The sequence below is a fragment of the Solea solea genome, chromosome 19 (assembly GCF_958295425.1).
Source record: "Solea solea chromosome 19, fSolSol10.1, whole genome shotgun sequence".
Classification (NCBI taxonomy): Eukaryota; Metazoa; Chordata; class Actinopteri; order Pleuronectiformes; family Soleidae; genus Solea; species Solea solea.
Window position 1 is genome coordinate 16,400,895 of NC_081152.1, and position 17,266 is coordinate 16,418,160.

Below are 17,266 nucleotides of genomic sequence, written 5' to 3' on the forward strand. Positions count from 1 at the left end.
TAACAGGTTAATCTAACGTACCACAGAGTAGCTCTCTCATTCCCTCCACTGAGCAGATGAAGGCAGTGGGTCTGTTCAGCAGGCGGCTCTGGAACACTCTGCCCCCGTGTTTGTCCATCTTATGCCGGTAGAAGCTCACCGGGTCCCGGTAAAAGTCAAGGGACTTGTCGCCGAGCAACGACACACCTGCGTTTCCCGGTAGTTTGGACATTCGGGGTCACGATGCGGTTTAACCCGGTTTAAAGTTGAAAACGGACAATGACACAATTATTTAAACTTGACATAAATCGAGGCCAGGCTTAAAATAAACCATGCCGTTCAATTATTCACAGTTTGGGTTGTTTTATTCGAGAGAAACTGAGGTTAAAAGCTGCTGTTTTCCGTGTTGTTTGCGGTTTTCTCTGTTGCCACCTGAAGTACCGTCTGGTGAAATGATGATGCGTTCATGTGCTGTCGGGAATTTGGAGTCACGTGTTCGTGATACTTCACTGCGTTTTTACACGTTGGTAAAAATGAAGTTTCTAGAACCTATCTTTTTTTTCCCCGTTACTGTAAAGGATATATTAGTCAATAATACGCTTGAATGTGTTTATATGTGTGTGTGTTACATTATTCAATGTTCATATGTGTATGAGTGTTATTATTTACTTTGTGAAGTATATGAACTTAGAAGAACACATTAACACAGCTAACGTTTAATCCTTTAATGTATTAATGATTGACATGACACAACATGAGACAAGAGGGTCTCCTGGACACATGACAGTCAGACCATACCCTTTACAATATACATCCTGTATAGAGAGTAAGCTTGAAGGTCTGTCCTGGATATGGTGTGTTAAAGAAGTACAGATGTGTCTTGTTTGACTAAATGGTGATATTGTCCAAACTTGTTGCATCCAATTTATAGACCATGAGACCGTATGGTATATGCTTGTTTGTCAAGTACACGTTGCACCAGGTGTCGGAACATGTGATGCCTACAATGATAATGTTAGATAATCTATTTAAGGTTAGTTTTACTCTTCCTTCTTCTTCTTTTCCTCTTTCTTTGTTATTTATATATTTGTGTTTTATTTTGTTTTGGTTTTATATATTTTATTTCTTGTTTATGGCCTCCATCACATTCCGTAGCTGTTTGTTACTGTTACAGTAGGTGGAGTACTTGTCTGCTGTGTTTCTACATCTGAATTTCTTCAATTAAATTCCTTATAAACGTCTTGTTGTTTTTTAGTTTCACAAAGAATAAAATCAGAAGAAAAATTAAAGTAAAAATTATGTCCAATTTTTTTTTTACTTTTAATACATACAGTAAATGTCTTTTACTTCTTCTACCAAAGTTATTTTCTGATAACATGCTTGGAATTTTACTCAAGTATCACCTTTAAGGAACTTTGTACGAGACTGGATTATGCATTAACAGTGTAAAATAAGATTTAGGGGCCCCCTGTTATGCAGCTCATCCACCACAGGATGGCAGCACTGAGCTCTGTCTCTCTCTCTCTCTCTCTCTCTCTCGCTCTCTCTCTCTATGGCAGCACACGGACTCTGTGGTGTCACTCTCTCTCTCTCTCTCTCTCTCTCTCTCTCTCTCTCTCTCTGTGTGTCTGCGCTCATTCAAACCAGGTTGCTTTATGTTTTTTTGTCCACTCACTTAATCTGGATTATGAGCGACACACAGACGCTCCGGTGTTGGTAGAGCGGAGGAGGAGGCGAGGAGCCCGGCACATGCAGGTGCGCAGGTTGGATTTGTTTTCTTTTAAAAGTTTGACAAAAGAGATGGAAAAACACAGAGGGAAACCGAAAAAAATGGAATTATATATTTATATTTGTAGAATTGTATATGTTTTTTTGTGATTATGAGATGAACTGTTTACAAGAGCATTGTGTTTTACCCAATAATCCATTTATTGATTAATATGGATGTAGCAGCAGGTTGTTTTTCATTTTTATCAGCGTGCAAACTTCAGGTTTTTATAAGCATTCTTAATACAGTTTAAATGTAATCTACTGTTAAACCACAAAAAGACAGGTAATTTCAGATGTAATTGATACATAATACATTCATAATCTACTGGTAGTTTGTTGACAATGAATAAATGTCTTGAGGATGGATGATTGTCCAGTATCTTTGAAAAAAATGTGTTTTTTCAGAGATTGACAGTTTTACACGGTGTAAAGTGCAGAACATTGAAGAAGTTTGCTGTAAAAATAAGGATTTGTGTGATATTAAGTGGACATTAAGTGAAACTTGGCTGGAGGATGTGTGCGTTAAAAACTTGAATTGAACTTCATTCAGGTTCAGCAAGTGTGGTTGGATAAACTTGAAAAGAATTGAAGTTATGGAGCGAGTGCAGAAACATCTTCCTGCTCAGTTCTAGTTCACTGGGCCAGGGTCAGACAAGGCCACAAATACGTCTGCTCTTCATACAGATTAATTTATTTTACCTCATCGGACCTTTTACCTTCTCTGTGCATCTTGGAAGTAGACGAAGTTGTGCCAAAATTCCCTACTTGGCCTCTACACCACATAATTATTCCTCAGTCTTTGTTATGGTCTGTCGAGACCGTCCATGGAAAGATTAGTGGGAGCTTTGTTTCACATCAGTATCTCCCCTCACTGTCAGGACACATGAAAAGCCCTGCTATTGTTGAATCGCTGCCACTTTATTAGGTACACCTGTTTATGGCAGCAACTCGGTGCATATGGGCATGTAGACATGGTCAAGGCGACTGGCTGGAGTTCAAATGAATCATCAGAATGAGGAAGAAAGTTGATTTAAGGGACTTTGAACAGGGCATGCTTGCATGTTGGTGCCAAAGAGGGAAAATAACCAGTGAGTGACAGTGCTGTGGGCAGAAAAATGGCTTATTATGGTGAGACAGCAGAAGACCCATCTCTGACTGTCACAGCTGCCACTTTATTAGATGTCGTCTGTACCTAATAAAGTGACCGCACAGTGTAGTTTGTCACTTAGAAATGTGACTTCCTTGATAGGGCTTCATGATATCACCAAAAACATCACAGTGAAATGTTTTCAAATTAGTTTACACTTGAAATGAATGTGGTATGTGTCAGATAAATGTCAATTTTTAATCCTGAAGCTACTGTTATATCAAACGTCTTTTTATTAAAGTATCCATTTCAGCATACATTCCGCGGCTTTTTTTTTATAAACAATACGAAAGTCACGTAAACAACAAACTTGTTACAACATTAAAACAAGGCAAAGTAAAACAAGACAAAAACAAAACACCATCAGGCTGACATAACAAGCTATTGTTAAACAGATAAGTCTTCAAACAGGGCTGCAACGTTTATTTAATTAATCAATCAATCGATCATGTATTAATCGATTACTAACACATTTTATAAGTGTGTCGAAGATTTTTGAATGTATATTTATTCTGCTTTCTTTGCTCCATAATAACAAATAAATCATAAAAACTGAATAATGTTTGTTTGAGGACAAAACAAGACATTTATTATTAATTGATTATGAAAATAATTGATAGTTGCAGCCCTGCAGTGCATTCGAAGTTCATTACGTGTATTATATCTAAATGTATGTCTGGGTAATGTATCAACAGCATATCACGACATAATTATGATTTCTTATTTTGCAGTTGAAGAAAATCATATTAAGTATACATATATAGTTTTTGAATCATTGGCCAGCCCGACTCCTCAAACACATGTGACCTCATGTTAAAACAAATGTAGAATAAGTGGAGTAAGATAACAGCCCAAAAATGAGCAAATATATATATATATACATAAGATTAATGGACATTTCGATTAATCAGAGCAGGCTGTGTTTTTTATCTGACGTGTCCCACAGCATCCTCGGATTTCTGTTATTGTCTGACACGAGTTGAACCTGACGTGGTCTTGGAATGTGCCGCTCCAAAAAAACAGAGGCTGTCTTCTCTCCTCTGAGCCCCTCTCATCAACGTGATCGCTCTCTGCTGTGTGTGTGTGTGTGTGTGTGTGTGTGTGTGAAAAGCCAGAGAAGATCAGCTGTTTTAGAAACACTCACAATCAGGCTGTGGGTGAGTGATTGACATCATACGTGTCCTCTGCGGCCACTTCATTTCTCTGTTTGATGTAAACATGATTCTAAAGCTCCTCCGGTCCTGCATCTGCAGTCCACTCACACATGGACACGCAGTGAAAACGAGGGACGCGTAAACATTGAAGACATTATCACAGGCGAGGATCTGTTGTGGTTTGGGCCGTCTGCAGGTGGAGGTCAGAGGTGTCAGAAGAGGGAAAAGTGTGTTGGGCCACTTCTCAATGAGTGAGCCCACATTAGATACTGGAACGCATGATTCATGACACTTGATTTATTGTCACACGTTACGTGTAAACGTGAATCGACTGCACATTATTCTGCTTGTTTTAAACACATGTATAATTTTCTTTATTTATACACCCTGCTATGCACTGTATTGTATGCATGGTTTTCTGACTCTTTTTTTTTTTTACATTCTCCATGCAATGCACCATGAAAAATGTAGTGTATAATACTATATACCAGGGCTGTCAAACTCATTTTAGTTCAGGGGCCACATACAGCACAATTTGAACTCAAGTGGGCCGGACCAGTAAAATAATACCATAATAATAACCTAAACCCCCCCCTTTTTTTTACAAAACACGTGCAATTTCTAGAATATTATGCATAACTAACCATTTACATATGATCACAGTGGATTTATATGATTCTGAGACTGAAAATTCTAGTATTTCACGTTCTGATTAGCAGGATGAATTCATATGTTTGACACCCCTGCTCTGTCCTATACTGGATTAATAGTAATTGCACATCTGACGGTGATTTTCTGAGACCAGAACTAAGACTATAAGGCAAGACTTTGATGAGAGTCATAATATTAGGTGTCCTGCACCTAATAAAGTGGCAGGAGTAGCATCTGGTGTGTGCATTCAGGGATGTACTTCAGCCTACTTTGATTCCTGGAGATATTGGAATATCATTTTGAACCAGTCTGGTCGTTCTCCTCTGACCTCAACCAGTAATCTTTGCTCAGAGAAGCTGTCACTCGCGCTTTTCCAAACCATTTTCTGTCAAACTCTAGAGACGGTTGTCCGTGACAATCCCAGTTTCTGAAATACTCAGATTAGCCCGCCTGGCACCAACAACCATGTCACATTCAAAGTCACTCAAATCACCCAATTTTTCCACAATTCGGCAGACGTCTAAAGGCATTGAGTTGCTGCCATGTATCATGTGTATCTAATAAAGTGGCTGGACAGTGTCGGTGCCGAGCAAATGAAAAGCAGAGAGTGGATTTTGGGTTTACATTCACCGAAATAGGAACACATAATGAAATAGCAACAGGGATGACCCACAGTTTTGCCAGCAGCCTTTACTAAAGCACCGAGTATTATTATATATTCTCAGACTCAGACTTATCTATTGCATGGGATGCAGCATTTCGAGACAAATCTGAAGTCGGGTGTCATCCAAATGCAATTCCCTTGGCGGTTGTTTAAAACCGTCCCCTCTGTGGCAGTAAACCTACTTCATTTTGTCCCCTCGACCCGGCTTCTGTTCTCAGAAAGTCATGTCCAAGGCAAGAGACAACATTCACAGCGGAATCCTTTAAACAGCAATTAGCAGCATTAAAAACAAAGGAAACCAAGTGTTTTTGCATCTTAAAGATGTATATAAAGTTAATTAAAAGCAAACTTTTGAGAGGTTTTACAATAAGTAGAAGAGAGGAATGATATGCACGTCATCTCAGTAGAATACAATGTGCCAGGGATTCTAATTCCATGCCACAAAAAACTGTATTTCATTTGTTTTAATCTGGTGGAAATTAGAAACATTTTAAAATGGCATCTTTTGTTGGGTTTTTAATGACACAGTACTGTAAATTAAATACAAAATAGAACTAACACTAAAACTAATACAAACTAAACTATATTTAGACTAGCATTTACAAAAAAGATGGAAGAAGAAGATGGCGGCCTTCCTGTTGGGTGTGGATCATGGTCATAATGTAACCTGACCTTCTACACACACGTACCGATTTTCGCTGCATGTACGATAAACATGCTGTGTGGGCGGCGCACTTATTTGCCCCTCCCACATCCAATTTTCACGCACATTCACCGAACCACTGTCAGATGTACATTTTCACCAGGTCTCATGTAGTCACAAAATCCCAGAGTCTTGGGGCATGGGGAAGACAGCTGTTTTAAAATAACAATAATAATATCATAAAACTCCTTTAGTTTCAATAGATTCCTCCACAACCTTGTGTGCTCGGACCCTAACAAGCAGAAAACTCTAAAAAAAATAGAATTGTATTTTGATTATTTTACATGAAAGAGAACAATCCTGCCTCCGTGCAGACATTGAAACCCCCGTGGAGGGCATGAGTCCAACACTGGCCACCTCCCAGGTTATGAGCATCTGTAAATAAATCAGGCAGATATAAAACAGCAAGGAAGGGATTTTTGAAAGGGGGGGGATCAGCCTTTTAGTCTTTGTCTGCACCGGGAAAGGTTATCGTCCTGTCCTTATTTGCCACTCCCTACAGACATTTAGGAGAGAGAGAGAGAGAGACACCGCCTTCAGGCTAATTTTAGGCCGTCTGTACCAACGCCAACTCATTAGTGTGAATCCCATGGCTCGCCAGACATTTTTCATTATTAGTGTCACCTCACCCAGAGCAGCATATTTGGTTACTGAAAAAAAGATGAGGTACTGCACCTTCAGGGCAAAGTGGTAAATTCAACAATCAGTGCGTTTATGACGTTTATTGACTTAGTCCGATGTTTTAAACTGGCATTGTACTAAATCAAATCTCTCCAAGTTGATAAAGTCGAATGACTGCTGCACGTATCCGGAAACAACAGAAGAAGCTGGTACACAGGAGGAGAAGAAACTGTCATAAAAACTAACACATAGACCCACACATACACACATAAACCCTTAATAATAACAAGCTGAAAGAGGGACTATCGCCACCTGGTGTAGTGGAGGTAGTACTTTATAAATAAATCTGCTATGTTTGCATATTAAGACAAGTTAAGCACCGTGGTTCATTTAAATATATATTAGTATATTCACTCCCTGGCCACTTTATTAGGTGCTGCTATTTCCTCTTTTTTTAGACCCTATAGGGAAGGTTTGGTGTGGAAAATCCCTGTAGATCAGCCGTTTTCTGAAACACCAGCCAACAATAATCATTCCAAGTCACTTTAATCACTTATCATTCTGACATTTGATTTGAATTTCTACATATCTGCATGCAGCTGAATTGAGCTGCTGTTTGGTTAGATATTTGTGTGACAAAAGCAGTAGAACAGGTTGTTTGATGCACTGTTAAAGCCGGGCTCAGTGATCTATAAATGCCAAGATAACAAGGCTCAGTTCTTCTGAAACATAGTAATCAGCTGTTGTTGCACGCAGTGGTGAGATACCCCACAACATAAATTTAGCTGATGGTATGTTTGTCTCCTAAAAGGAGAAGAGAATTAAATTCCGGGCTCACGGCGGACGTTCCTGAATCATTGTTGACTATTTATTTCTGGATGTCGAGTTACTTAGTAAAAGGCAGGACAGGGAAAAACTTTTATGTTACATTGTTGTGAGTTGAATTTGACCATTTTGTGAGATGTGTGTTGTCTTCAATGTGGCAAAAACCTTTAAATAATAAATGTCTATAGTTTTAAATGAAGAATCTTGAAAAAAAATGTGAGAATGACCGGTGAATGTTTGGTACTGACATTTTGAACAATCACATTCTCTGATGACACGATTTACAGTTAAATATGTCTATGACATCTCAATTATTTAGCCGCAGAGAAGACGTCCATAGAGAAAACGGACAATTTACAGTACGTTGCGGCTCAGGGAAGTTGTTAATCCACTGCTGCCTCCATCTGTAAATTCAAATATATTATCTTGAGACTTTGATGTTTGAAATCCCTCATTCAGATTTACCTAAGTGGCACAAACTTACCAAATAAGGCAGCACCAGACCAGGAAAAAGCTGCTTTAACTGTCAGCTAAAAACACATTTTGTTTTCTATGGACTTTGGTACAGGAGTTAAAAAGAATTCCCCCTTAAATTTATGGTTTTAAAAGGTTTATATTTCTCTTAAATATGAGGCAGCAGAAGATGAAATCCAGAGGGAGGCACAGTGGGGATGATTGCTCTGTTTGTTCACACATAACTGTGTGTGTCGGCGTGTGTGTGTGTGTGTGTGAGTGCGTCCATGCACGTGTTGGTGTGTTGTTCACTTCACTCCTCAGTCAACGTCTATTTACAGTGGAATGGGCGCGTTGACGAGGCCGGCGCACTCAATTACCCTCTCAAACAAACCATAACCGTCGCCCTCTTCATCTACACTCCCTGCACGTTTTGCATGTATTTGGGACACCAATGATTTCAACCTTGCCGAAGCGGTGACTTTATAGACAGCTTTTGGATATTAAAGGTTAAATTTAGCAACATTTATTGGGGAAATTTGCATGCTGCAGTTGAGTATTCCTCACCTTACCCATCCATTTAAAGTGTTTTGTACAACCTGTCGCCTTCATTGGGAATAAAAAGTCAAAAGGTGTTTAGTTGGTTCGTTGTGGGCTGTTTTAAAAACATGCTGGTCCAAAATAGCACTCAGACCCTGATATGAATACAAAAGGTTCATTTTGGGGTAATTATTTTACCTGGTGGTTTTCTGAAAGGACTGAAAGGGAAATAATTATGGCCCCCAATACATTCAGTAAATACATAAATAATTAAACCTTTATATTTCAAAATTCAGAATCCATTTTCACATTCTCGTGTGAACATTAACTGTCAGACCTGACTGAGGGAGCGTTTGTGTGTATCCACCAGCAGAGCAGGGGTGGGCGGGTTCAAGAAGTGTTTAATGACAGGGATTTTTGAGGAGTAGAATAAACTTCTGAACCTTTTTTTTCAGGGTGTTTCTTTGTGTTGACAGTCAGACTCCAACCTTATTTGCAGTATGTCTCGCTTTACTTGTGCAATCTGTGTTGACATATTACACATTACATTACTTCCTGTGTGTAGTGCTTGTAAAGTCGATTGAAACCCAGTACCCTTTTGTTTACATTAAAAAGTTGAGTAGTAATGTTTTTACCATAGTAAATAAATCTCTCGTTCAGCTGTACTGTATATATACACAAATATCCCTCTTTGTTTTCCTTTTTCCTGTCTTTAAAAGGAAAAAATGTCTCAGATGCTGTCAGGTTATTCAGTTGTGTGTTATATAGGTTGGTGGTGTACACAAATCCAACAGATTAATATTCCTTTTTGCACATAATGGAGCTCAACAAGACAATCAGAGCTGAAGTTGTTTTGTATTTGATGTTTTTGGTCCATTTTAATGTTGTTGTGTGATTTTTTATATTAGATCTGGTGTATAAGCCCCCCCCCCCCCCCCCAACATTAGTACACCTTAACTTTTTTCTTTTTCTCTAAAAGGCCATTGTTGCCTTGAGTTGTTTATATTTAACAGCGCTGTTGCTGGGCAACAAATGTGAACACAAAGGGCGTTTGAAGGGTTTAAGCGACGTTCTGTTTACTCTAAATACTCTTTCTACCACAGAATTTTATTCTGAACTGGTTCCATTTGAGAGTGGAGAGTGTTGCATGCCTCGACAGCAGAGGCGTTTTCCATTAATCCACCCAGAGACAAACACTGTCTGCTTCTGACGGCGAGCGGCTATTTCACGGCGTCGAGTGGTGTGGCGAAGCAATTCGCTCACAAGCAAACTTTCCGTGTTTGTCACTTCTCTGATAGCTAAGTTTCCTGTTGTTGTCAGTTAATATAACACTGAATAATCAACCCCCCCCCACCCCGGCTCACTCTCTGTATGTGTGTGTGTGTGTGTGCAACAGGAAGGTATTTTTGGCCTACGGCAGGTCATTGTGGAGTGAAATTGACAGAGGACTCCATTTTCCGCAGATTCATGTTTTCACCAGTTTGCAGTCAAAGGAGGTGAAGATTGCTCATGTACATCTAATACTGTGTGTATATATGTATATATATATGTATATATATATATATATATATACATATACATATATAGAGAGAGAGAGATTTATATATACATATACATATATATATATATATATATATATATATATATATATATATATATAAACTGATGTCACTGAACATTAATACTGGGCTAAACTCCATGGATGGAAGACAAAATTAAAGGTGCATTGTAGAGTGGAAACAGTTACTTGATTCATTGATTACTAATCAATTACTGGATTAAATCAGTTTAATTATTTTTTTAAAAACACTGAATACAATTTTTAACATTTTCTGACATCTTATGGACCAAACAAGTACTCGATTAATCGAGAAAATAATTGACAGATTAAATGATTATCGTTAGTTTCAGCCCTAGTGCACTGTGTAACATTTGGTTATCTTTTTTTGCTGCCTCTGTTTGTAAAGCCTTCGTGAACAGAAACAATGCAACTTTATTTGTATTCTGCATTATTTTACAGACTGAGGGAGCGTTTGTGTGTATGCAGCAGCAGCAGCGCAGAGTTGGGCGGGGAAAAACTGAATGGTAGAATTAACTTTTAAACTTTTCCTGGATGTACCAGCTGTCTCACTTCTTCTTTCCTGACATAGAACAAGTTAATCCCACTGGTGTCCATTCCTTTGTGCCTTCATCATTTATTTTGCTTTAAATAAGAACACAATGTATAAAATTCAACATAATGTTCTACCAATTACCGAAGAAGACCCAGAACTAGTGACTCAGGGAAGTAGGCTCATTTCCCATAGACTTCCATTCAAATGGACTTCTTTTTTAAACCTGGAGAGTCACCCTTTATTTCCACATTGGCACTCTCAGGTAATAAGCGAGCTAAAAACCAATTTTTCATGTACAGTTCATAGGACAAAGTCACATGTTGTTTGCATCTCTTAACAGATGAGCAGCTTCTATGAACATCGAGCAAATGTGTAATGATGCACTTCAACAACACTGACTGTCCTGAGAGTTAAAAAAAGAAAAAAAAGAAAAAGAAAAAAGTCAAGGGCTTGTTTCTCTTTTGTGCCAGCACTAAGGAACAGATTTGTTGTATAAGAAGCATAGAAACCAATTTATACAAGCACAATGGCTGGAAAGGAGAACAGCACAAACAACTGGAAGTGGAGTGCTTATTGTATTATTGTAACTGCCCGGCTCTGCTGCTGTTAACACCCTTTAACAAGTAGATGTAGTTCTGGGACGGATGAGTTATCGAGTTCTGGATGATATAAACATTTATAGATATAGGATTGATAGAATATCACCAGATATATGTTTTATTCCACATTAACCAGGAATTGATTGTTACTTCACAGACTCAACAAACACATCTGTCTTTGAAGAAGTATTTTTTTTAAGAGCCCGACTCCTTCACTTCACCATTTCACATTACATGATAATTGATTGCCGAACATGATACCTCTCTGTCTCCTTGGAAACAGAATCAGCGACGCCTCCTCCACATGCACATAAACAGATATGCATTTAAGCACACGTACGTGTACACACACACACACACATGGTTCAGCCCTCTGACAATCTGAGGTGTGAGATTATGTGAGAAGTAGGCTGAATTTTCTTCCCACCTGACAAGAAAACGAGCGAGTGGAGAGTTAAAGAGCATTTCATTTGTTGCGTTTGTTGTGTTGACAATGTTGCAGTGATCACACACACAATAGTGTCTAATTGAAATAAAGCGGTTTACTAATTATAGGCTGCAGGTGCAACGGTTGATTGCAATATTTGTCAATAATGCATCTGCTTGTGTAGTGTGCGATTGGTTCTGTGTGTGTTCGATGTAATGATATAGCTGGGATGTATGATTAAACATTTAAGTTAAGGGGGATATGCCAAAACTAGACATATTTATTAACACCATTTATCTTTTCTTGTCACCATGTTGTTGTGAAAATCATGATGTTGAAATAAGTATTACTGTAAATAAGCTTTTGGCTTAAGCCTTTTGCTTTACATTCTTTTGACTGTGTGTTATTTTAACAGTTGAAAATTATCTTATCTTTCTATCTATCTATCCTAAATAGCTAAGTGCTAACTAGCCAGCTAAGTAGCCAGCTAACTTTAATTTAATTTTCTATCTATCTGTCAATCTATGCTATCTATCTGTAGCTAAGTGCTAAGTAGCCAGCTAAGTAGCCAGCTAACTTTAATTAAATTTTTTATCTATCTGTCTATCTATGCTAGATAGCTAACTAGCCATCTATCTATCTATGCTACAAAGTTAACAGCCGCTATCTATCTATCCTAAATAGCTAAGTGCTAACTAGGCAGCTAAGTAGCCAGCTAACTTTAATTTAATTTTCTATCTATCTGTCAATCTATGCTAGATAGCAATCTATCTATCTATCTATCTATCGTTTTTTCATCTGTTTGTTTGTTGATAAAGATGTCCTGACTGAAGGATGATTAATAAAATATCGAACAGTAAAACAACAGCTGTAGGCTGTACAGTTACTTAAGAGCCGACATAAATGTAATATATTCTCTCCCTTCACGTCGGTTAGATGTGACATGGACACTGTGAACACACACACACGCCTCCCTGGATTCACTTCACAGACCAAACCCCCACGTCAGTCTGTCACAAATATGGCTCCTCTTCTTTCTCACTCTTTTTTTCCCCTTCTCTCTGTTGTCGAAAATTCACATCGAGCTAATATCTTCTCATTCCTGAGACAGTCTGACGTGTGAGGAACCGAGGGGACAATGAGTAGGAGGGTGGTTTCGGTGACAATGATGTGTGTGCATGTGCCAGAGAGGGGAAATGCTAATGCTGATTGCAGATTCCTTTATGGGCCACTGAAGATGCAATAATCAGTAATTTTTCAGTGTGCTACTTATAAAGTCAGAATCCAATCTGTGCCTCATTGTTTGTGCTGAATTATTCCTGCTAGGACTTGTTGACATTTAATCGTACTGTGTCACTGTGTGTTTCAATTGTTGATGAATTACTCAACAGACCTTTTAGACCCAAGATGTACAGAGGGGTCAGAGGTCAATAAAGGCCTCAGGACACACTAGAAAGACTTGTTGATACTCAACCATACATATACACAAACAGACAGAGCAGGTGTAGCTAATAGTTTACATGAAAATACCATACACAAGAAAGACATTTCAACAATAGTAGAACATTTGGATACATTTTGTGAGTTTGTATGGCTACGTTTATATTTGACCTCCTTTTTCTCCTATAAATTTCTTAATAAATAATCTTAATTCAATTTCTGATCCACCATGTGAAATATGTCATTTTCTGTTGAATATGTGTCGGTAAAATGTGTGCGAGTCCTGTGAAGAAAGTCAGATACAGGACATTTGTTGTTGTGAATGTGAACAACATGTAATCTGACCTGTAATAAACCGGAATGGACTCAGATTTGGAGAATGTGGCTGGTCATCTGAACGTACCTCCTCTGTCCTTGACTTGTCACCTTGTTTGTTGGTGTCAGAAACTCCAAGCTCTGCACTGCCCCCTTGTGGACTGATCTACGTCAACATAAACCACAGATGGAAGTAGGGCCGCTGCAACGATCATTCGATTATTTATCGACTATTAAATTATTCGTCAACTATTTTGATCACGAGTTTGAGGCTTTTTCAGCTTATTAAATGTGAATATTTTCTGTTTTTTTTGCTCCGTGTAACAAAGAAATCTATAAAACTGAATCATTTTGGTTTCGGGGCAAAACAAGATGTTTGAGAACGTCTTAATTTTCAGGTTTGGTAAACACTGGAAAGATTTTCTGACATTTATGGATCAAACAATTAAATAATCGACAGATTAATCAATTAGAAAAAGCCCTAGATGGAAGTATATGTGTATTGTGTATATATGTATTATTCTTTTGACCCTTGACCCTGGATCTTTAGACAAGTTGCACCCACACCGCCCTCTACTGGACAACATAGTAATATCTTGAGACACTGGTGTGCTTCTAGGCTGTATATTTGTTCTTTTTAATCAAATTGTTTTTTAAGCTTCCAGTTTGAACTTCCTCTTGCATATTTGAAACGGATACAAAGTGACAGCCCTGGTTCTCATGTGAAATCTATGGACTTGATCCATAGATCAACAGAAGGAGGATGTGCAGAAAGTGTCGGAACAACTTCTAGGGACCTTTGCACTCTCACAAACGATCTCCAGAGTTCAGTGTATGTCCGACAGCAGCAGATGGGATTTAGAGACAGAAAAAGCATCTGTGTGGGTGTTGTTAGGGGAGCATATATATATGCACAGGGGTCCTGTCGTCTCTGGTCCACATGTGTTTGGAGCAGAGCAGAGCATTAAGTCTTACTGGTCCTATATACTGCTGGTATGTAGGCTGTGCCTGAGCCAAGTACAATAAGGCTTTGGTGTAATCTATCAGACTCGTGTTTTCCCTCCTCTTTCCATTAAAAGTGAAGATGTTGAAAGAAAACACCCTGAACCTTTACTCTGTTTTGAGTTCAGTTCTTGGCTCACTTGTCACAACTACAGTGTGATGTATATGTGGATAAAATAACATCAGAAGTGGAACAGCTGTCTCTCCAGGACTTCTTGACAAATCTGTCTCTATTCTGAGCTGAAATAAATCAAACCATGCTGTGCCAATAACCAGTGTTGCAATGTAACAAAGTACAAATGCTTTGTTACTGTACTTGAGTACAAAATTCATGTATCTGTACTTTATTTTGTTATTTACATTTCTAGCAACTTTTACTCCACTACATTTCCTCTAACTGTCTTTGTTACTCATTACTACCAAATAAAATCATACCCATTCACATGCTTCAACATGGGGTTAAGTGTCTAGCAGAGCCAGGAATTAAACCCACAACCTTCCAGTAGAAAGACAACTCCTCCTACCACTGAGCCACCATGGCTCAATCCTAACTTTTTTAAATACTTTTTACCTAAGTACATTCTATATCAGGAAAATTACTTTTGATACTTATGTAAAGTAAATATCATATACTTTAAGACTTTTAGTTAAGTAATATTATAAAAAAAACGTGACTTCAACTTCTACCAAAGGCATTTTCTAGTAAAGTACTTCTGCTTTAACTCAAGTATCACCTTTAAGGTACTTTAAACATGACTGACTATAACCAGTCTTGTGAATGATGGTGTTTACAGTGAACTTACATCATAGTCTTATACCTGGAGTAGCTGACACACACACACACACTGTAAACAGTGACCTGTGTACAGCAGGAAGTTAAGTGTTGTCGACAGGAGCCCTCACATTTATTGTATTGACCCTCGAGTGCGATAAGAGCAGACGGCCATAATAAAGAGGCAGAGATGCAGCGCATACTGTATGTTGTAAGAGCTGCTTAAAGCTGATAAGGCGCTGACAGTGGCTGTGCAGGTGAAAGGCTCTCTGCTGCTCCTCAGAAGCAGACACTCGGTCTGAGGGTGACCCAGATCACAAGTCATGCCTCTGTCACTTCCTCCCACAATGGACTATAAATATACAATGAAAGTATATGCACATCTCAACGTGGTGCAGTGGATTTCTTAAACCTACTGTGTGTTCTTAGCTGTAGAATTTTCGCCCTATAACTAGTACACCAGTGAGCCATTTTTTGCTTTTTTGTTTATTACTAATTTGTGAATGTTGGCATTTCAAATCTCAGTAAGTACATGTGATGGAATCAAAATTGGATTTAAAAGCACTCAATGAAATCAATTCTACCTTTTTCAGTGCATGCACAAGGAACAGAAAGCAACACTTAACCCTATATACAGTATTTGTGTGCAAAAATGTAGATTATATTGAGACAGACAGCAAAATGATGAAACGTAAAAGTTGCACAAGTCAAACCTGGTAGAGAAACATGAAATCATCTTTATTTCTGATATTATCCAAACAGAAATGTTGGACATCCAGATGGACATTTACCCTCAAGTTATTGTAAACAATTGGTCCTTACGTTACCTCAGGCTGTCGTTGGTAAATATCAATATGTTTACCTTATTTGACGAGGTTAAATATGGGCTGTGAGGTCAAGGAGACTGACAGGGAGAGAGAGAAACTGCTGAATCATTATTTACCAGAGCTGATGTTCAGGAGCTGGTATTTGACTTTCCCCTCACTGGGGAAAAGAAAATAGACTTTTACTACGGGTACTGGGTTCCCATGGGTCCTTATATCAAGGCCCTTGAAATTGTTTGAAAATAGAAACGGGTCATTGAAAGTGCTTGAATTTAGTGCAAGAGAGAAGTTCAGTTGATATTTAGGTAAACGACAAATGTGGAGTCATCATTATTAGCAGCGTTGTGGACAATGTCCACTGTCTCTCTCCGCCACTGACGTGAGATTTCATGCAGAACTATGAGCGAGTAACGTTAAGCAAGAGAGAGCAACAGATGCAGAGTGACGCCTGGGAAATGAAAATTCCATGATCTCTGTCTCACCAAAGACAATTACAAAGACTGACTTTGACCAAGATCCTAAGGACAATCACTTGTCCAGATGCTGAGGAAATTGGTCCTGGAAAGTCCTTGAAACGTCCTTGAATTTGATTTCAACCAAGGTGTGGAAACCATGGTTGTTACTGCATTATGAAGACAAACTAACAAGCAGATGGAATCTGACAGAATCAGCTGCTGCCTGTTTCAGCCTATTTGCCCTACAAATATCACACGCATTCACGCTCACGTGTTCCATCACATCGGCCGAGGCAGAAATATCGATGTTTTTACACTTTAAACATGTGTGCGTTTGTGTTTGTGTTTGTATTCAGGGCCAGAGCATGGGGTGATGAGGACTCTCCTCTGCTGACTCCAGTGCAGATGAACAGTGATGGCAACAGCATCACCACAACAGTGAGTTTTTGTTCCACTGAGTGAAATCTAGGAGGATTCATGAATATATCACCCATATACAAGCGTATATAAGTGTATATATTCTCCTTACTCCTAACAAACTTTTTTTAAAAACGTTCTAAAATCTATTTTAATCAGAACTAGAATTAGACATTTCTGCTGAACACACACAAGCCGTGGGGAACTATGGGGAATTGGGTGCCTTGCTCAGGGACACCCCAGCCCTTGACCCTTCCCGGGATTTAAACCAGCAACCCTCGGGTTACAAGCCCAATTCCTTTCCTCTTTGCCTTATATTATTTCCCAAAAACACATATAAATGTAATCGCTTTTCAATACAGCTAACTATTGGGCCTTAAGCTAAGCTACCAAG

At 38.6% G+C, this 17,266-nt stretch overlaps 1 protein-coding gene across 3 annotated transcripts in view; it reads left to right on the top strand.

Annotated features, from left to right (window-relative positions):
* Positions 1 to 1,616: 1,616 nt before the first annotated feature.
* si:dkey-247m21.3 (5-hydroxytryptamine receptor 4) overlaps positions 1,617 to 17,266 on the top strand; it is a 44,729-nt gene continuing 29,079 nt past the window's right edge. For 2 of the 3 annotated variants that reach the window (XM_058616661.1, XM_058616663.1), the window contains exons 1-2: positions 1,617 to 1,734; positions 16,812 to 16,893. In XM_058616661.1, coding sequence (XP_058472644.1) covers positions 16,871 to 16,893 — 23 coding nt within the window. In that variant the 5' untranslated portion in view covers positions 1,617 to 1,734; positions 16,812 to 16,870. Of the gene's footprint in view, positions 1,743 to 16,811; positions 16,894 to 17,266 lie in introns of all 3 variants that reach the window. The other variant, XM_058616662.1, reaches the window with a different exon arrangement.